We start from the raw sequence: 21,085 nt of genomic DNA, 5'->3' as shown, positions 1-21,085 counted from the left end.
GAGCACCAGCCTGCAGCGAAAAAATTGAGGTTCCGACAAGACCCAGGCCCCAAGTTCAAGTCCCAGGACCGGCGCGCGTTCGCATACTAACAGCCGAGATCAGCCTGGGAAGCGCGTGCGCGCCGTCGGGGCGACCCCGCTCTGGGGGACCCGGGCTGGGGGCACGGGTCAGGGCCCGCCACAAGTCCTCCACGCCTGGGTTCGTGAGGACCTAAGCGGCCCCGTTCTCACCCCGCCCCAAAAGGACCTCACCTGCAGCTCCCTGCACGCGCCCGCCGAGGAGGAATCGGAGGCCCGAGCCCGCAGAGAAGGAGGCCGGCCATCTCCTCGGACCGTTAGCCACACAGAACGCTGGTTCCAGCTGCGTCCGTTCCAGCCGCTAGCCCCACTTCACGCTAGAGCCGCGCAGGCGCTACGGCAGCCTCGCCGGCGCTCGACTTCTTTCCCGTCGTTCCCCGCTCCTTCCGCTATTTCCCAGCAACAGCCGTAAGTGGCGGGCGGAAGCGGACCGAGCGTCCTGCCGTACACGACCCTCTCGCGCCACTTCCGGCCGGGTTTCACGGACGGCGCTGCTGGGCCATCGTGAGGCGCCGAGGACGTTCCCGCGGCCGGAGCTATGGAGATGCCTCTGCCGCCGGACGGTGAGGCCCGGCCCGGAGCAGGGGCCGTTTGTCTCCCGCCGGGACTCCGGGTCGGGCCTCGCCCGCATTCCCGAGTCACGGGCCCGAGAGGGGGCGGGGCGGGGCCTCGCGCCGTCGCCCGCGGCCTCCCCGGTGGGGCCCCACGTTCCCGGCGAGCGGGTGGCCCCTGTCGGGACCCGTACGAGCGCGGCCTCCGGGGCCGCCGCCGGAGACCCCGGGCCGGGGGCGAAGCGGCGCTGGCCCGACATTCGCCAACGCCCCGCGTGGCGCCCTTTTTATTTATTTTTCCCTCCGTCCTGCAGACCAGGAGCTTCGGAATGTCATCGACAAACTCGCCCAGTTCGTGGCGCGCAACGGGCCCGAGTTTGAGAAAATGACGATGGAAAAGCAGAAGGATAACCCCAAGTTCTCGTTCCTGTTTGGAGGCGAGTTCTACAGTTACTACAAGTGCAAGCTGGCGCTGGAGCAGCAGCAGCGTGAGTCCCCGCGCGCCCGCGAGCCCCGTGCTGCCCTCCGCTTCTTTGCCTTGGGGATCCCGCGCCGAGCAGCTGTGGGGCTGCGGACCAGGGCCTTTTCCCTCCTCCTCCCTGGCTTCGGAGCGGGGACTCCTTTGTTGTTTTGACACATCTGATCATCGGTTTCTGCGTGCATGCGTAAAGACAGTGCTTTGGTGTTTCTTGGTAGGCAATTATATCTGACCCAGTAACTGTCCAGCCCCTGTGGTGTGCTTTGAGTACAGGATTTTGTGCTGTTGTGATGCACAGACCCAAAGGAATTGTATGCTGGGATTGAGCACCCTGGGCACCCACAGTTCTCAGACCTTAATGGAATAATGGATGTCATTGCGCAAGCGGCCTGAGGCAGAACCCACGTGTATTGTCAGGTCAGGTGGCAGATTCTCCATCTGAGGACACATTGATGTGTAATTGAGGGCTTGTCATGTAGATGGGCATTGCAAAGTGCTGGTCACTGAGCTGCAACCTGTGAGACATGGAACACCTCATCAGGGCCCTTGTTACATGGAGTGCATTGTAGGAGTTTGCTTTGGTTGGTAAAGCAGGCAGGCACTGGTGGTTCATGCCTGTATTCCTATCTAGTCAGGAGGCTGAGGATCTAAGGATCAGAGTAGTTTGAAGTCAACCTGGGCAGGAAATCATCTGTGAGACTCTTACCTTGATTAGTCAGGAGTTAAGTCAGGAGTGGAGTTGTGGCCCAAATAGTAGAGCGCCTTGAGCAAATAAGTTAAGGGTAGATTCCCAGGTCCTGAGTTCAGGCCACACTAACACACACACACACACACACACACACACACACACACACACACAACAGTGGGCAGGGGCTGGGGATATGGCCTAGTGGTGGAGTGCTTACCTCACATACATGAAGCCCTGGGTTCAATTCCTCAGCACCACATATATAGAAAAAGCCAGAAGTGGCACCTTGGCTCAAGAGGTAGAGTGCTATCCTTGATCAAAAAGAAGCCAGGGACAGTGCTCAGGCCCTGAGCCCAAGCCCCAGGACTGGCCAAGAAAGGCAGGACAAAGCAGACATTGGGGCCTGGAAGAGGTTCCGGGGTTGAGAAAGCAGTTGGAGAACCTGAGAGGCCCAGCAGGACAGGAGCATTGCATGCACAGAGAGGATCGGGTCTGGAGTGGTCAGTACCAAGGCTCTATTGATGTGTGTCTGTTTGTGGTGAGATGGGGACATCAGCTGCTGACATCTCGTGTTCAGGTGCTTCCTGCCTCTAGAGGGCTGTCTCTCAGCCTGGCACAACCAAGTCCAGGGTGGCTTTGATGGCCTGGTGCTGTGTGGCTGCAGTGCAGGGCCATGAGACGGGAACAAGTGGGGCAGTTGCCTGGCCAGGGCAGGAAGGTGTGGATGAAGTTAACTGTAGGTCAAGGGGTGTGGTGGGGGAGATTCTGAGTGAAATTCACAGGCTTGCCACCTGTTAGCCATGGATATGGTGGGCACAGGGAGGCTGAGCAGCAAGTTGTCTGGGGTGATGCCCTGGGAAGGACTGAGCCTCGGTCCCTGCGCCTCTGTCCCTCCCCACCCGAGGATGGTGCCAGGGCAGGGTATGGAGGTGCTTTCTCCAGGTGGGATGGAAACATGGCAGAGCTAGCTGGGTAAACCGGGACAGGAACCTTTCAGGCCCCAGAAAGAGGCCCTAGAAGGGCTGAACATGGAGACCCAGTAGCTTGGCCAGCAGTGAGGCTATGGAGTAGAAGGCGTCTGTGAAGGAGCTAGAACAGATCATGAGGGGTGCTCAGGACCAGGCAAGGGGCTGCCTTCTAGAATAGACTTAACTTTGGTGATCCTCCACATTGTGGACCAGTGCTTTTGTAAACTGAAGAAATATGAGCCAGTGGGCTGGGAATATGGCCTAGTGGTAGATTGTTTGCCTCATATACATGAATCCCTGGGTTGGATTCCTCAATACCACATATATGAAAATCACCAGAAGTGCCGCTGTGGCTCAAGTGGCACAGTGCTAGCCTTGAGCAAAAAGAAGCCAGGGACAGTACTCAGGCCCTGAATCCCAAGCCCCAGCACTGGCAAAAGAAAAGAAAAGAAAAAGAAATGTGAGCTAGAGGCTGGTGAGGCAGTTCCACTTGTGATCAAGGCTGGAGGCTGGGGGGAGTCTCAGAGGTGAGAGGGAATGTCAGGAAGGGGGCAGCCTGCAGTGGACAGCAGGTCTGCACCCACATCTCCACACTGATTTTGTGCATAGACGGGTCTGTTTGTGTGGGACCCGGGCTCCAGCAACTTCAGGGTGGACAGGAGGTGGAAGCAGAGCCTGGGCCTTTTTCAGCTGGACCTTCCTTGGGGACCTGGTTCCATGTCAGAACTGGGGTGCATACCCTACAACCCAGGCTCCCACTGCTGAGTTGCTGGCTGGCTACAGGCTCCTGCAGGGTTTAAACCCCAAGCGCAGCCGTCTCCAGGGGCTGGAGGCTACAGGCATGCTGGCTGGGCCTGGAGCCTGCCTGTCCTGCAAGTGAAAGGGGTTTGGGGAGCTGGCGCATGGGTCATGGGCACCTCCAAGGGCAGAGGATTTGTCCTGTGGCTGCTGTGGCCCACACTGCATTGGCACTGTCCCCATGCCGACCTCTCAGCCAGGACAGAAGTGAAGGGCCAGGCTTGGGAGCTGTTATTCCCCAGTGTGGACGCGTGCACGGAAGGGCCTAGGGGCACTGGACAGTAGCTGTATCTTCACGAGGCTGTCCTCTTGTCCCCAGTGCTCTGCAAGCAGCAGGCTCCGGAGCTGGAACCAGCTACTGCCCTGCCCCCCCTGCCGCAGCCCCCACCTGCACCCTCGGCACCCATCCCGCCTGCACAGGGCGCCCCATCCATGGATGAGCTCATCCAGCAGAGCCAGTGGAACCTGCAGCAGCAGGAACAGCACCTGCTAGCCCTCCGACAGGTGAGCCCTAACCCTGGGCCTGCGGCCAGCATCCCCCTAGTCCATGCATGCCTTCCATACTGGCCACGGGGGCGCTCACACCACCCTTGCCCCTCACTGTGCAGGAACAGGTGACGGCAGCTGTAGCCCACGCTGTGGAGCAGCAGATGCAGAAGCTGCTGGAGGAGACGCAGCTGGACATGACTGAGTTCGACAACCTGCTGCAGCCCATCATCGACACATGCACCAAGGATGCTATCTCAGTGAGCACCCCAGCTGGGTGGGTGCAGACCCCGTGGGTGGCAGCGCCCTCACCCACGCTGCTTGTCACTCACAGGCCGGGAAGAACTGGATGTTCAGCAATGCCAAGTCGCCGCCACACTGCGAACTGATGGCCGGCCACCTGCGCAACCGCATCACGGCTGATGGAGCTCACTTTGAACTGCGGCTTCATCTCATCTACCTGATTAATGATGTGCTGCACCACTGGTGAGCGTGGGCCTGTCCTGGCCTGCCCTTGGGACAATGGCCACCTTTGCCCCCTTGGCCCTCAGCCCTTCACACCACAGTCCCCACATGTGACAACATGGTGGCCTTTGAGCTGGGCGAGCTTCCTAACTGGTGGGGATGCCCTTCGGTTGACTCCTGTCTATGGAGATGCCAGGTCTTCTCTGCGTGCAGGCACATCTGTTCCCCTGTCTCCTGCATGTAACCTATGGACTGGGTCCCCCTGCCCCACCTGTGGTGTCCATCTCCAGCCCCACGGTACTCATCTCTTCCCGTCTCCCCCTCCCACCTTTTTGACCACAGGGCCGTCCACTCTTTCCTTAGTGTGTCTGTCCCCACTGGAGGTCAGGGCAGCCACGCTCCTCACACCTGAAGGGAGCTATTGGCTTATTTTGTTTTTGTTTTTATTGTGAGTCCTGGGGCTTGAACTCGGGGCCTGGGCATTGTCCCTGAGCTTCTTTTTGTTCAAGGCTAGCACTCATCAATTGAGCCACAGCACCACTTACAGCTTTTTCTGTGTATGTGGTGCTGAGGAATCCAACCCAGGGCTTCATGCATGCTAGGCAAGCACTGTACCACCAGACCACCTTCCTAGCTTGGCTTATTTTGTTTTTTGTGGTGCTGAGGGTGAAGCCCAGGGCCTCGAACTTGCAGACAAGTGGGCTGCCCCTGAGTCACACCCCAGGCCACACAGGCTGTCCCTATGCACTGTCCAGGCCAAGGGCAGGCTCCAGTCCTTGCTGCTACCCAGGGAGGAGAGGCAAGTGACTTTCCCTGAACCAGGCCGTGGGGAGCCAGCCATTGCCGGGAGGGTTGGAGTGTCTCCTGAGGCGGCAGAGGGAGCCGTGGCTGGAGCTGCGATGGTAACGGGCGCGTGGCCGGGTCCTGTCCCAGGGCCCTGACGCGCGGAAGGTCTCTCCCTCACAGCCAGCGCAAGCAGGCCCGGGAGCTGCTGGCCGCCCTACAGAAGGTGGTGGTGCCCATTTACTGCACCAGCTTCCTGGCCGTGGAGGAGGACAAGCAGCAGAAGATTGCCCGGGTAAGGGGCTGCCAGGGTGCAGGCAGGGTTGGGGCTGGGGGGCATAGGGCCTGACGTCTCTCCTCACACAGCTCCTGCAGCTCTGGGAGAAAAATGGCTACTTTGACGACTCCATCATCCAGCAGCTCCAGAGCCCGGCCCTGGGCCTAGGCCAGTACCAGGTGAGCACCTGCCCACGTTGCCCAGTCTGTGCCCCCGCTTCTGCCTCCTCCGTTGCAGGAGTAGGGAGTTACAAGTCACCAGGCATCTGTTGGTGACCAAATCCATGGCTAGACCCCACTCAGCCCAGGCCCCCGTGGAGCCCACGCTGTCTGCACGGCAGGTGCTAATCTGGGCTCCTCTGGTAGGCCACACTCATTAGTGAGCACTCGTCAGTGGTGCAGCCTGTGCAGCTGGCCTTCCAGCAGCAAATCCAGACGTTGAAGACGCAGCACGAAGACTTTGTCAGCAGCCTGGCACAGCAGCAGATGCCACCCATGGAGGCTGAGGTCAAGGCCACACCGCCGCCTGCCCCACCTTCTGCCCCAGCGCCTGCCCCAACCATGCCACCTACCACGCAGCCCGGTAGGGATCCCCCAACACCCCAGAACCTTTTCTAAACGCTGGCCCAGGGAGCGGGAAAAGGAAAGCTACTTGCATGGACTGGCCAGACAGGAGGTGGGGTGATGTCTGCTCTAGCAGAAGGGACCCAGCAGCCATCCCCTCCCCCGCAAAGCCTGTGTAGTATGTTTGCATGCAGATACGGAAATACTGTGCAAGATTTCAAACAGGCAGCACATGGTTGGCACACTTGTATGCAATCCCAGCACTGTTAAAGCAGAGACAGGAAGACTGAGTTTAAGACCATCCTGGGCTACCCAGTGAGAAGCCAAATTAAGTCTAGCAATGTACAAGTTCAATATTCCTAACCCCAAAACCTGAAACTTTCAGTGTGAACATAACGTGTAAAGAGTTTGAGTTTGGGGGCCAGGAATATAGCCTAGTGGTAGAGTACTTGCCCAGTATACATGAAGCCCTGGGTTCGATTCCTCAGCACCACATATATAGAAAATGGCCAGAAGTGGCACTGTGGCTTAAGTGGCAGAGTGCTAGCCTTGAGCAAAAAGAAGCCAGGGACAGTGCTCAGGCCCTGAGTTCAAGCCCCAGGACTGGCAAAAAAGTTTGAATTTTTTTGGTTAAGAATGAGTAGCCAGTAACACTTGCAAGTATTCTAGAATCAGGGAGCCAAATTGGAAATAAATGTGGGCCTGAACACTTTGGATGAGTGATATCTGAGATGTACTCTAAATAGATAAAGGTAAATACCATCCATCACTGGAATGTGAGGTTATTTTGGCATTAGGAAATGGAGTGTGGCCAGACATGTACATGTCCAAACTCCCCACTGACCAGGAGGCAGAGTAAGTCACATGTGTGGTCCCAGTGCTGTAATGGGTGGGGAAGTGGCTGGCTGAGAACTGCTCCTAAGGACAGAGGAGACTTGGAAAAGGTGGCTGGTAGAAATTGGTGGTGATGGTTGTTTTTTGGCAAACTAAATGGGCACATGTGCTGTGTGAATTCTGGAGCAAGGCAGTGATGGGCCCCTGGAGGCTCAAGGTAGGTGCACCTCCATCTGACTGCCTGTCTCTGGGTTTAGACGACAAGCCTCCCATCCAGATGCCCGGCTCGTCTGAGTATGATGCCACGGGAGGGGTCCCAGACCCTGGAGCTGCCGGGCCACGAGGCCCCGGGCCCCATGAGCAGATTCCGCCCAACAAGCCCCCATGGTTCGACCAGCCACACCCCGTGGCTCCATGGGGCCAACAACAGGTACTGTGACCTGTGGGGTAACACACGTCATGCCACGCAGAGACTATACACCCCACAGGCTGGGGGTAGGGGACCCTGCTCTGGCCCTAGATGGCACCAAAATTGTTTTCTTTTTTTTTCTTTTTTTTTTTGGCCAGTCCTGGACCTTGGACTCAGGGCCTGAGCACTGTCCCTGGCTTCTTTTTGCTCAAGGCTAGCACTCTGTCACTTGAGCCACAGTGCTACTTCTGTCCATCTTCTATATATGTGGTGCTGGGGAATCAAACCCAGGGCTTCATGTATATGAGGCGAGCACTCTTGCCACTAGGCCATATTCCCAGCCGGCACCAAAATTCTTCAGGCAGGGGTGCAGATGCCAGGCAACTGCCCTGTCCTTGGGGTTCGGACCCTCAAGCTAGAGTAGGGTCATCTGGGTACCACATGACAGGAGGTAGCCTATGGCTTCTGCGATCAGCCAGAAGGTTCTGGGCACAGCCCAGCTTCAGGACCAGAGCTGTCACGTTCAAAGCCAGGCTTTGGTTCCTGGGAGAGGGGAGTAGGCCTCTAACCATCCCAGCTGGAGGCTGGGTTCCCTTGGCCCCCTGCACACTGCACTCTAAGTCCGCAGTCCCTGTGTTCATGGTCGCCATAGGGGAGGAGGCTGTGGCTTACATGTGGCCCCAGAATAGACCTGGGTGGGGCCCCAGAACAGACTTGGGTCTGGCATGGGTAGAGTGAGGCTGATTTGGAGCTGATCCCAGTAACAGACAGCTGGATGGGTGATGTTGTCACAAAAGTGTGTCCGTGGGCACCTACATGCACGTCCACCCCTCCCACTGCACACGCCTGGTCATGGGGCCCCCACGTGCCTGTGGCGCTGCAACCCCAGCTCTGACACCTGCCCTTGCCTCGCAGCCTCCAGAGCAGCCGCCGTTCCCACACCACCAGGGTGGGCCTCCACACTGCCCGCCATGGAACAACAGCCACGAGGGCATGTGGGGCGAGCAGCGCGGGGACCCCGGCTGGAATGGCCAGCGCGACGCGCCCTGGAACAACCAGCCAGACCCCAACTGGAGTGGCCAGTTCGAGGGCCCATGGAGTGGACAGCACGAGCAACCACCTTGGGGCGGGGGCCAGCGCGAGCCCCCTTTCCGCATGCAGCGGCCACCCCACTTTCGCGGGCCCTTTCCCCCACACCAGCAGCACCCACAGTTCAACCAGCCGCCGCACCCCCACAACTTCAATCGCTTCCCACCGCGCTTCATACAAGATGACTTCCCCCCACGGCACCCCTTCGAGCGGCCACCCTATCCACACCGCTTTGACTACCCACAGGGCGACTTCCCCGCTGGTGAGACCAGGCCCCGGGGGACACCACCATGTGTGGTGGGGCTTCCCGAACCCCACTGCAACCCTTCCTTCTCAGCAGAAATGGGGCCCCCGCACCACCACCCTGGCCACCGCATGCCTCACCCAGGCATCAATGAGCACCCACCTTGGGCAGGGCCCCAGCACCCTGACTTCGGGCCACCGCCACACGGCTTCAACGGGCAGCCCCCCCACATGCGTCGGCAGGGCCCCCCCCACATCAACCATGATGACCCCAGCCTGGTACCCAATGTGCCCTACTTCGACCTCCCCGCTGGGCTGATGGCACCCCTGGTGAAGGTAGGTCAGGGTCTAGCCTTGTGCCTGGGGCAGGTGGTCCTGGGTGAGCCCCTGGCCAGTGTGGTCCACACTGTGTCCCTGCAGCTGGAGGACCATGAGTATAAGCCCCTCGACCCCAAGGACATCCGCCTGCCACCGCCCATGCCACCTAGCGAGCGCCTGCTGGCTGCGGTGGAGGCCTTCTACAGCCCACCTTCCCACGACCGCCCACGGAACAGGTGTGTGGGGCTGAAACCCTCTCAGGCCTTCCCCTTCCCTCATGTATTCCCCTTGTCCCCTCCACAAACCTGGTGCTCATGTCCTGCAGTGAAGGCTGGGAGCAGAACGGCCTCTACGAGTTCTTCCGGGCCAAAATGCGCGCGCGGCGGCGGAAAGGCCAGGAGAAGAGGAACAGGTGAGCCCAGCCCGAGCCCCTGCACCGCCCCATGCCTTGCCCGTGGCCCACTCACCTGTGTCTCTCCCACAGCGGCCCCTCGCGCTCCCGGAGCCGGTCCAAGAGCCGCGGGCGCTCGTCCTCGCGCTCCCACTCCAGGTCCTCCAAGTCTTCCGGCTCCTATTCCCGCTCACGCTCGAGATCCTGCTCACGCTCCTACTCCCGCTCACGCTCCAGGTACAACACCCTGTCCCGCCCCGCCCATGGTGCTGACCACTCACCTATCCCACCCTGCCGTCAGCAGCAATGAGTCCCCACATCACCCCATCTTGTCTTGCAGGAGCCGGAGCCGGTCGCGCTCCTCCAGAAGCCACTCCCGCTCCCGCTCCCGCTCCCGCTCCAAGTCGTACTCTCCAGGCCGGCGGCGACGCTCCCGCTCCCGGAGTCCCACCCCACCGTGAGTGCTGGTCTGCCATGTGGGGAACCATCCCCAACCCCATCCCAAGGGTGGGCCAGCACCTCCACAGATTCTAGCCACTTTGGGGGCTCCTTTCTATGTATGCCAAAAAGTGGGTGGAAAATGGGGCAGCATGAGCTGGGAATATGGCCTAGTGGCAAGAGTGCTTGCCTCGAATACATGAAGCCCTGGGTTCAATTCCCCAGCACCACATATACAGAAAATGGCCAGAAGTGGCGCTGTGGCTCAAGTGGCAGAATGCTAGCCTTGAGCAAAAAGAAGCCAGGGACAGTGCTCAGGCCCTGAGTCCAAGGCCCAGGACTGGCAAAAAAAAAAAAAAAAAAAGGAAGAAAGAAAATGGGGCAGCAGGTGGGGAGCCCCTACTCAGCAACCGAACCTGCCCTGTTCCAGGTCCTCAGCTGGCCTGGGTTCAAATTCAGCACCTCCCATACCTGACTCAAGGCTGGGAGAAGAGAACAAAGGCCATCAGATGCTGGTGAAAATGGGTAAGCGGCCACGCCCAGGCCTCACCACAAGGCATGGGACGGTCTCCTCCAAGCCTTGCCCACCATGCCCATGGTGCTGGATGTGCACATGCACATGTGTCCAGGGCACATCTACACACATGCATCTCCCACATCCAAGTCCTGACCACCCACCCCATGTAGGACGAAGCTGGCCGCAGCCTACTGACCAATTGGTTCCTTGTGTCCCCTACAGGCTGGAGTGGCTCTGGTGGCCTAGGCGCCAAGGAGCAGGGCATCCAGGACCCCATTAAGGGTGGGGACGTGCGGGACAAGTGGGACCAGTACAAGGGCGTGGGCGTGGCACTGGACGACCCCTATGAGAACTACCGCCGCAACAAGAGCTACTCCTTCATCGCCCGCATGAAGGCCCGGGATGAGTGTGAGTAGCTGTGGGCCACGTGTGGGGTTGGCAGCAGAAGCGGCAGCTGCTGGTGCTGACACTCCATTCTTGCAGTCTCCACGTTTGGTGCACGTAAGGAAGAGAAGGAAGACTAATGGAGACCAGGCCTGGCCTGCACACCACGCCACACCAGGGGAGGAGCAGTCCCCACTACAGACCCGGCCTTGGACAAGAATGGGCATCAGGACATAGCTCACCCTGGGGGAGCTCTCCTCCACACTGCTGATCCGTGCCCTTGCCACCCGCTTCCGCCAAACCTTTTGGGTCAGCAGAAGCAGAGCCGGATGGGGTGCGGGGGGCTTCTCTTTCTTTTTATATTTTTGGTTTAGTTCTAGGCTCAAGCCCCACGCCCCCAAGTGACTGTTCAGGGCCCATCCCACCCCCAGACCCGGCTTCCGTGTGGCCCCTAACAGGACAAAGGGGATCTCTCTACAGAGACTCGGGACTCATTCAGGAAGCCCAGTAGCCCTCCCCTCCCTGCCCAGCACAGGAGCACATGGGACACACAGCTGCCGAGTTTCTTGTGGATTTTACTGTTTCACCTCCAAATAAAGCCTTTTTGTAACAGAGTTTATTCCATGCAGGTGACAGCATGTGAGAAGACCAGGTTCCAGGCGCTTTGACAAAGCGCCCCAAGCCGTCTCCCTGGCCCACTGGAACAGGGCCCTGGGCTCCGTCTTGCTGGGGGCCGTGGCACCTGTGCACAGCTTCCCCATCATCTAGTGGTCTCAGCGCCCACTGGGCCCCGCAGCTCCTCTGTCACCTCCCGCAAGGCGGCGTCCAGGGTCAGTGGTGCTGGCTTGTGGCACTTGATATACTATAGGCAGAGGACACAGGGGACGCTGAGCTGGGGACACAAAGGAGCCTCAGGCCCCACCTGCACTAGCAGGCTGGCGGGGGTGCACAGCACTGGGCCATGTGGACATCTGCCCTGCACACAGATTCCATCCCCCCTCCCCCACCCCCATGGCCAGTGCTTAAGCGTGAGCAGAGGACGGTGGGGTGGGACATCAGGTGGGAGACCAAGGCAGACTGGGCTATAGTGTAGGGCCATGCCTCAAAAACAAAAATAATAGTAGTGGTGCCTCACGCCTGTAATCCCAGCTGGCACTCAGGAGGCTCAGACCTGAGGATCCCATTTTGAAGCCAGCCAAGGCAGGAAAGTGCCTGGGACCCAGCATCTCCAATGAACCAACAAAAAGCCAGAAGTAGAGCTGTGGCTCAAATGGTAGAGCACCAGCCTTGAGTGAAAAGGATCAGGGGCAGCACCCAGGCCCTGAGTCCAATCCCCAGGCTGACACAAAAATGGGATCAGGTTACTTCAAGGCCAGACCAAAGATTCAGGAGAGCAAGCTGGGCTTGGTGGTGTACACCTCTGGTCCTGCAGCCCTGGCCACCCCCACCCCCAGGGCTCTGCCCTTTCACCTCCTTGGCTTCCTCCAGAGTATGGTAGTGGAAGGAGTCGCTGTCCAGGGACTGCAGAAGGGAGGTGTGGAGGTGGCGGCTGGCCTCGATAAACTGCTGCGTCAGGCCAAGCTGCTGCTTCAGTAGCTCGTTGAGCACCAACACCGTGGGGCTGTAGGCTGTCAGGGCTGACCACCCATCCTTCCTCAGGACACAGGCCACAGCCCCAACCCAAAGCCAGGCCAGCAGTCACGGCCTCTGGGAAGGGCATGGCCTGTGGGGAGGAGGGTGTCTACCAAAGGGTATGATCTGTGATACAGGGGCAGGGTCTCCAGGTGTGGCCTGTAGGATGGGCATATGCTATGGGGAAGGGAATGGGCTGTGGGACGTGGTCTACATGTGGGTGTGAGCAGAGGCAGGGCCTGGTGGTGGGCATAGCCCATGGATCAAGAGTGTAGTCTGGGGGTGGGCGTGGGCTGTGAGGCATGATATGTGTGGCCCAGAGGCATGGCCTACAGGACTGGCATAGCCTATAGAGCAGGATATGGGTGGTAGGACATGGCCTACAGGTAGGTAGGTACAGTGTTGGGCAGGGATGTGACCTGAATGGTGGGTAGAGCCCATTAAGGGGCATGGCAGATGAGACTTATCTGGCCTGTGGAGCAAGGCCAGCTACTGCAGTCCTGTTCTTGTTCCACCATTGCTCATAGACGTAGGTCTGGGATCAAGGCCCAGGAAAGGTGACCCCTACCCCAAGGGGCACAGGCCCACCTCCCCAGAAGGGCTGGGGCTCTTACCTTCCAGGGCATCCGCACTGACCACATGACTGGCAATGGGCACTGGGTCCACATAGGCACCACCCAAGCCCGGCCCTATGGTTGCCTCCCCAGGCCCTGCTGAGACAAAGGGGCCACACTGCAGACAGCGACCTTGGTTGTCCATGAACCTGATGGCCATGTTGCTGCTTTGCTTAATGGCCACAGGGTCTCCCGAGTGTGCAGGTGCACACCTACAGTCCCAGCCACTTAGGAAGCAGGGGCTCCATGGAGGAGTCTGGGCCACTCAGACCCTGTCTTACCCAGCCCTGGTAGCTCATGCCTGTAACCCTGGGGATCTGAGAACCAAGGTTTGAACCCAACCTGGGCAGGAAAGTCCATGAGACTCTTATCTCTAATGAACCAGCAAAAAGCTGGAAGTGGTCTTGTGGTTCAAATGGTAGAGTTTACACTACACATTACATATACTCTAGCACTTCCTGGTGCTGATTCAGCCACCGAGTTCCAATTGCACACCCACAGTGCAAGGTGGGCCTGCCCAGGAGGTGGCAGGCAAAGCACGGTGGGGCCCAGACCAGCTGGGAGGGAGAGAAACTTCTAGAAGGTCCCTCTGGGTCTAGTGAGACCAGGGCCAGGGCCAGGGGACCTGAAGCTGGGCGTTGCGCTCTCCAGGCCCAAGCTCAGGGGCAGGGACTACAGGCAGGTGTCAGGGCCCGGCCTGCTAATGTGCAGGGTGCAATCACCCCCAACTGGACCCTTCTGGGGGCTCTGGGCTAAGTCTGAATCTGGAAGTTTCCCAAGTGTTAGGACTCCCATGCCCTCACCTCTGCTCCACTGGTAGGAAAGGGCGGGCTCCAGCGTCTGCACAGCTGCCTCCTTCAGCAGGCCCCGCGTAGTGGCCCTGGCCCCTGGCCCCAGCCTGGAGAGCAGATCGGAGCCTGGGCTGGAGGACAGCTCCGACGCCTCCTTCAGCAGGCCCCGCGTGGTGGCCCTGACCCCTGGCCCCAGCCTGGAGAGCGGATCGGAGCCTGGGCTGGAGGACAGCTCCGACGCCTCCTTCAGCAGGCCCCGCGTAGTGGCCCCGGCCCCTGGCCCCAGCCTGGAGAGCGGATCAGAGCCTGGGCTGGAGGACAGCTCCGACGCCTCCTTCAGCAGGCCCCGCGTGGTGGCCCCGGCCCCTGGCCCCAGCCTGGAGAGCGGATCAGAGCCTGGGCTGGAGGACAGCTCCGACGGGGCATCCAGCGTGTTGGGGAGCGTGGGCTCAGAGGTGCTGGAACTCGGGGAGCGCTCGAAATCCTCCGAATAGGCTTCGCTGGCCACAGGGTCCGTGTGGGGCTCGGATGCCGCGCTGGCGCCCAGCTGCTCCGACACCTGGCTCTCATCGCCCACCACAGGGCTGGCAGTGCCCTGGAACGGGGAGCCCCAGGGCTGGGCCTGCGGCCCTCCACCAGCACCTTCTCCCTACGGGGGGGGGTGCATAGAGAAGGAATTAAAGTGTTTCACATTTGAGCCAGGCATGGTAAAGCACACCTGTAATCCTGGTACCTATAAGGCTGGGGTGGAGGATTGTGAGTTCAAGACCAGCCTGGGCTCCATAGGGAAACTGACCAGAAAGCTCAGAGAACTGGAGGTGCTGTTCAGCGCTTAACAAGGCTGGGGGAGACAGGGGTCCGATGCCCAGGACCAGAAAAATAACCAGATATAAATAAAATAAGAGCACATTTGTGTAAGCAGGGTGCCCCCATGGTGGGGGAGGGGTCCACTCTGCTCCTGTTGGCTGGGTTGTGGGAGGCCCTCTAGGGGACTTTGAGGTGCAGTGTATCAGATGGTACCCAGAGCAATGCAGTGGCAGGAACACAGGCTTTCTGTGGGGCACAGGGGTAACAATTTGAACTCAGGGTGCTCCCCCATGCCTCCAGACCTTTTAGCCTTTACTTTTTTATATAGGGTCTCATGCTTTTGCCTGGTCTGAGGATAGACTGAGTTTCCAACCTCTGCCTCCACAGTAGCTAGGATGAAAGGGAGCACCACCAGACCCAGCCCTTTCCAGGTTGTGTTTTAAACATCTGTCACCCTGTCCCATTGGCTGGCCTGGAACTTGTGATGCTCCAGCCTCTGCCTCCCTGCGAGGTCTGGTGCACCCCACCCTCAGGCCCATTAGGGGCTCTTTGTGGTGCAATCCCCTCCCCTCACGAGGGGCCTGCATGACAGGTTCCTGGAACCGCCTCTGACATGAGCAGCGGCCACACAGTTGCTTCCACCCCAACACCACAAATCAAGCAGGACCAAGCATCAGCACTCAGAGGCAGTGCAGTGTGGCTTACATTCTGTCCCTGGGCAGACTTGTCACCAGCGGCTGGGACCAGGTCCTCTAGGAATAGGATGTTGACTCTGAAGTCTGGAATGGAGATGGCAGCCCAGTGAGTCCCTCGCCCCCTCTGCAGGTTCCTCCCAGGTCACACAAGTGCACTGTCTGCAGGCCAGTGTGCCTTCTTTGCCTTCACACACCCCCGCCCCCCGTGGCTGTGCCCTCCGCACCTCGCATCCCACCCAACATGGATCAAATCAGCCTGAAGCCATGGGGTCACGCACGTGTGCAATCCCATGTGAGGCTGAGATCCCGGGGATCGCGGGCGTGGCACAGCCAGGCAGAAAAGACTCCACCACACCAAAGCCACTGGGCATATCAGACACACATTTGTCATCCCAGGAAGTGAACAGGAGGCTCACAGTCCCGGTAGACAGGAAACAAGACCCTACATCTTGACAATAACCAGTATAGCTGGGTGCCAGTGGTTCACGACTATAATCCCAGCTACTCAGGAGGCTGAGATCTGAGGATTGCTGTTCAGGAAAGCCCGTGAGACTCTCATCTCCAATAAACCACTTAAAAGCCAGAACTGGGGCTGGAGATGTGGCTTAGTGGTAGAGTGTTTGCCTAGCATGCATGAAGCCCTGGGTTTGACTCCTCAGTACCACATAAACAGAAAAAGGCCAAAGTGGCGCTGTGGATCAAGTAGTACAGTGCTAGCCTTGAGCAAAAGAAGCTCAGGGGTGGTACTCAGTGCTCAGGCCCTGAGTTCAAGCCCCAGGACTGAAAAATACCAAAAACCAAAAACTGTTACTGTACCTAATGTGCCAGATTCCCACAGCTGTGAGACTCTGGACAGTGGTGGCTGAGATGCAAGGTAAGCCCAAGGAAGAGTGGGCAGGCAACATAAGATGGGACCCCCACTGCCTCCCAGTGGGTGCTGAGGGTTCTGGAGCACTTGGGGCTGGGGTGCAGCTCATGGAGGAGTGCTGGGCTCACTCCCTGCGCCCCTAAAATAAATTATGAAAAAGGAGGCTAATCACAGGGTTGGCCGTGGTTCTAGAAGGTTCTTTCCCAGACTGCTGCTTTAATGGGTCAGGGTACCACAAGCTCCCTGCTGAGATAGACATGAACCCCGCTGTGAGAGCACAATGAGAAGTTGAGGGTCACTGCAGGGCCCGTGGACGCAGACCCTGTGGACATCGACCTGCAGCTGCCCAGCCCCTGGATAGTCCACCTGTGAGATGGCTTCCTGGGTGCTGTTTACCTAAGTGCTTTCATCTTCACATTGAGACTGGGGCTGGCCTAAATTGTGACCCTTTTCCCTCATCCCCCTCCCTCAGAGGAGGGATGCCAGACGCACCCACCATACCTGGCTTACTGTTTGAGATAGGGTCTCACAAGCTGGCTTCAAAGCACAATCCTCCAGGGCTGAGAATATGGCCTAGTGGTAGAGTGCTCGCCTCATATACATGAAGCCCTGGGTTCAATTCCCCAGCACCACATGTATAGAAAACGGCCAGAAGTGGCGCTGTGGCTCAAGTGGGTGGCAGAGTGCTAGCTTTGAGCAAAAAGAAGCCAGGGACAGTGCTCAGGCCCTGAGTCCAAGCCCCACGACTGGCAAAAACAAAAAACCATAATCCTCCAAATCTCAGCCTCCTGAGTAACTGGGATTATATGTATCTGCTGCCGGGGCCAGGGCTGGAAGCCCAGCTCTGCTACCCAGGGTAGGGTAAGGGGACATACCGTTGAGGCTGGCAGTGGTGGCAGCTTCGGACCCCAGCTCGCTGCAGGGCCCCACCTCACTGCTAGTAGGCAGAGATGCAAGTTGGAGAGGCCTCACCTCCAAGGACAAGGGCTCTGAAGATGAGAATGTAGGGGACACCGGGTCCCCCAAGATGAGATTCGTGCGTGTGGAGCAAGCGGTGGAGCAAGCGGTGGAGTGGCTGCCGTCAAGGGGCGCAGAAGGCTCAGGGCTGGACAACGCGCGCACTGCAGGCCCACGCAGGGTCTCACCCTCCTTTCATGGAAACAAGACACCGAGTGGCCACATCCACAGACATGCTGGAAACTCACACTCTCCCCAGAAGCTGGTGAGACCCGTCTTTAGCAGGGCTGGGGTTACAGGAATGCACTACCATACCTGGCTACTTTTACTGGGATTTGAACTGAGGGCCTAGGCACTGTCCCTAAGCTTTTTTACTCAAGGTTGGCGCTCTACCACTTGAGCCACAGCTCAACCTCAGCTTGTTGCTGGTTAACTGGAGATAAGAGATTCACGGGGCTTTCCGTCCTTAGGACCATGACCCTCACATGAGCTACTGGTGTCTGGCTATGCTATATATCTCAGGCTGACCAGGAACTTGGTGTGTAGCGCAGGCAGGCCTCAAATCCTTCCATCCCAGCCTCATGAGTGCCAGGATTACAGGTGTACACTGCCACACACTAGCTATACTGGTGAACTGTATATTATGTGAATGTCACTTTCATTAGAAAAAAAGAAACAAAACAGCCAGAAGCTGTGGACCGACATACACAGAACTGCTGTCTAGTGGTGCGCAGTGGGCAGTCACACTTACAGATCCTGGACCACAATGGCCAAGGGCCTCAAGTCCAGTCTCTCAGCAAGGCGGGCATCTGTCACCAGCCCAAACCCAGCGGAGCTCAGCAAATTGTCCCCTCAGGGCCTACGGGCAACACTACTGCCATATCTTCATCAGGGGTGGCACATGCTGAGGCCTTGTACAAAATACACAGAAGAGCCGAGTATACTGGCACATACCTATAATCCCAGCACTAAGGAAGCTGAAGCAGGAGGACCACAAGTATGAGGTCAGCCTGGGCTCCATAGCCAGACCCAATCAAAAGAAGAAAATATGAAAAACAGTGTGGGGCTGGGAATGGGGTTTAGCGGTAGAGTGCTTGCCTAGCTTGCATGAAGCCCTGGGTTCGATTCCTCAGTACCATATATGAAGAAAAAGCCAGAAGTGATGCTGTGGCTCAAGAGGTAGAGTGCTAGCCTTGAGCAAAAAGAAACCGGGGACAGTGCTCAGGTTCTGAGTTCAAGCCCCAGGACTGGAAGAGAGAGAGAGAGAGGAGAGAGATAGACAGACAGACAGTGTGGAGCTAGGCGCTAGTGGCTCACATCTGTAATCCTAGCTACTCAGGAGGTGGAGCTGTGAAGATTGTGGTTCAAAGCCAGCCTGGGCAGGAAAGTTCATGAGACTCTTATCGCCAGTGACCTAGCAAAAATATTCTGGAGGGCATGGCCCCTGTAAGATACCTGTCTAGCAAGTGAGACCCTGAGTTCAAATCCCAGTACTGCCAAACAAAGGGGAGGAAACCTACAATAAAATAAGAGAGAAGGAAACCCTTACCAAACATGGTTCCCCTCCCCTCCCTGACCTTAGGCCCAGCCAGGCTGTCGTTTGTCCACATTTCTTCATGTCTGGAAGATTCTATCAAGCTCCCCAACAACTCCTTCATTTCCTCCTCGTCACTGTCCAGGGGGTCAAGTCTTCTGGCAGGTTCCGTGTGCAGAGGGAGCCGGGGGCCACCCTCTGTCCCCAATACGGGGCACGGGGGTACACTCGGGGCGGGGGGCACCCTGGTCTTCAGGAACCTGCTTCCTCCCCCGCTCTGCGCTTTACTCTGGCCAAGGGGCCCTGTGTCTTGGGCTTCCTTCTGGAAGCTTCTGTAGGACAGGCCATCAGAGGTGCTCTTGTGGTTGGAGTCCACATGGGGCGGGCTGGCAGGCACCGGCCTCCTGCTCCGGATCTTGCTCTCCACGTGGGCCAGCTTGGTAAGCACAGCATTGGTTCGGGCTGTGGAGCTGATGGCCCTGGGCGCCCGGCCTGGGGCACCAGGAAGACACTGAGGGGCCCCACTGGGGTTTCTTTTGAGGAATCTGCTGTGCCCCAGGGCTGCCTGGGAAAGATTGGGGCGAGCTGTCATGTTTCTGATTGCTTCCATATTGGAATCTTCTAGAGAGATGTGGCTGAAATCAAACAGGCCACCTGAGCGATAACGGAGTCTGCCTGTAGAAGCCATGCTGGGGAAGAAAGAAATTGCTATGAATCCCAGAAAGTCAGGGTGAAGCCTCCCACAAGGGGTTGCTGGGGGCTGGGGGATGTGGCTCAGTGACAGAGCATTTGCTCTGCAGGTGAAAGCCCCTAGATTTGATCCTCAGAACAGGAAATCAGGCTGGGATTAATGCTGCTCTGACAGCACGGGTTTGTTGTCTCAAGACAGGGTTGTTTGTAGTGGAGGAACCCCAGCTCCAGTGCTCTGTGTGTTCTGAAGGTGCCAGGCAGCTCCACATTTCTGCTATGCTATAAGGTGGCACCAGACCCTCGCAGCCCAGCTGTGAACCCTCAGCTTCCAGCACTATGAGCTGCATAACTCCTCTCCCTCAGCAATGACTGGCTACAGTCAATGGCTCAGTGCTTGGCCTTCCTTGTTTTTCTTTTGTTTCTGGCAGGATTGGGGGTTGCACTCAGGAGGTCTCCCATCCCTTTATCTTTTGAAAGGTTTTCTCCAAAGTAAACAAACATTTGTAATGTGAGCTCAAAGTTTCATTGTGCTATTTCCATATAGCATATTTATTTATTTATCTATTTAGGCTAATCCTGGGGCTTTAAACTCCCTGCTTGGGTTCTGTCCCTGACCTTAAAGCTCAAGGCTGATGCTCTATCACTTGAGCCACAGCTCCATTCTGGCTATTTTGGTAGTATTAAGAGTCTCCCGGCCTTTTCTGCCCGGGCTGGCTTCCAACTGTGATCATCAAGTCTCAGCCTCCTGAAAAGCTAGGATGACAGGCGTGAGCCACTGGCGCTCAGCTGCTTCATAGGTTGTTAATTGCAGATAAAAAGTAGAGCCACCCAGGTGTCCATTGTGAAGTGAATGTCTGTCAGTCTGGTCTGTGCGTTAAAGGAGAAATACCATGAACAGCACACAAAACTCTCAAATATGCACCGCCAATAGTGCCGCGCCAAACTACACCCGGATTGTCTGTGTAAAAATCGTCTAGAAATGGCCCATACACAGACTACTGAGGCGGTGAGCAGCTAGCTGTGAGGGGCCGGGCGAGGATAGGCTGGACCCCTCAAATGGCACCGCCTGGGATCAGGAAGAGTCCTAGGGCCCAATCGTGCGGATGGTTGTACACCGTTGTAAGTTTACTAAAAAGGCCCCTTAGAAGAGGGTGCGTCCTTAGAAGAGGGTGACGATCATGGCTTGTAAGTGCAACTCGACAAAGCTGATATAAACAAGTAAAGTTGGAAACAGTCACGCCTGCCCTCCAACGCTAAGGGGGGGGGGGTGCTTTCCCGCGCTTTCCAGATGAGGAAACTGAGGCACGGCCCGCCCTGCCTCCCTCCTCTTGGCCCTTCTCCCGTACCGCCAGCAGACCCGCCGACCAGATCCACGTCGTCCTTCCGCGGTGGCCGCCAGGGATTTCCCTTTCAGCAATCAGGCGCCGGGATCCCGTTGCCCTTGGCAACCGAGCAAGGGAGGAGAAGGGAGGAGAAGGGTCGGACTGCCGAACTCGGGGGACCAATGGTGTCCTAGGTCATCATGGAGAGGCATCATGGGAAAAATAGTGCCACTATATCTCCCGGCGTGCACCGCGACGCAGAAAACAATGGTGTGGCCAGTCATAATCGCGAAGTCATGGGAGCTGTAGTTCCCGAAGACTCTCGGCGAGCACCACGCCCCAAAGACCAGTGGTGTAGCCCACATCATAATCTCGATGGGAGTGGTAGTTCCCACTGGTTCCCGATCTACACAGCGC

General features: G+C 57.9%; 2 protein-coding genes across 7 annotated transcripts; one reads left to right on the top strand and one right to left on the bottom strand.

The window, feature by feature from the left end:
* The first annotated feature begins 501 nt into the window (after positions 1-501).
* Positions 502-11,372, top strand: LOC125348970 (calcium homeostasis endoplasmic reticulum protein). 4 transcript variants are annotated; one of them, XM_048342691.1, is made up of 18 exons: positions 502-641; positions 944-1,117; positions 3,881-4,065; positions 4,170-4,307; positions 4,382-4,533; positions 5,479-5,590; positions 5,662-5,751; positions 5,938-6,154; positions 7,227-7,399; positions 8,294-8,729; positions 8,808-9,046; positions 9,131-9,264; positions 9,354-9,440; positions 9,513-9,656; positions 9,760-9,876; positions 10,288-10,382; positions 10,597-10,782; positions 10,858-11,372. In XM_048342691.1, exons 1-18 carry the CDS (start codon positions 617-619, stop codon positions 10,896-10,898), a joined length of 2,745 nt encoding a protein of 914 aa, XP_048198648.1. In that variant the 5' UTR covers positions 502-616; the 3' UTR covers positions 10,899-11,372. The 4 variants fall into 4 exon arrangements, with proteins under 4 accessions (XP_048198648.1, XP_048198647.1, XP_048198646.1 ...); XM_048342690.1 differs by having other exon boundaries at positions 8,805-9,046; XM_048342689.1 differs by having other exon boundaries at positions 5,446-5,590.
* On the bottom strand, positions 11,318-20,885 carry C3H19orf44 (chromosome 3 C19orf44 homolog). Of its 3 annotated transcripts, none has more exons than XM_048342700.1 (9): positions 20,693-20,885; positions 18,700-19,345; positions 17,041-17,314; positions 15,308-15,381; positions 14,127-14,444; positions 13,808-13,856; positions 13,005-13,100; positions 12,229-12,395; positions 11,318-11,620 (listed from the first exon to the last, which is right to left on the bottom strand). In XM_048342700.1, exons 2-9 carry the CDS (start codon positions 19,342-19,344, stop codon positions 11,519-11,521), a joined length of 1,725 nt encoding a protein of 574 aa, XP_048198657.1. In that variant the 5' UTR covers position 19,345; positions 20,693-20,885; the 3' UTR covers positions 11,318-11,518. The 3 variants fall into 3 exon arrangements, with proteins under 3 accessions (XP_048198657.1, XP_048198658.1, XP_048198659.1); XM_048342701.1 differs by having other exon boundaries at positions 20,712-20,885; XM_048342702.1 differs by lacking the exon at positions 20,693-20,885 and having other exon boundaries at positions 18,700-19,915.
* Between the last annotated feature and the right edge of the window lie 200 nt (positions 20,886-21,085).

This window comes from Perognathus longimembris, chromosome 3, assembly GCF_023159225.1.
Source record: "Perognathus longimembris pacificus isolate PPM17 chromosome 3, ASM2315922v1, whole genome shotgun sequence".
Lineage (NCBI taxonomy): Eukaryota > Metazoa > Chordata > Mammalia > Rodentia > Heteromyidae > Perognathus > Perognathus longimembris.
Note: the sequence above shows the minus strand (reverse complement) of the source record. Positions and strands in the feature narration are given on the sequence as shown.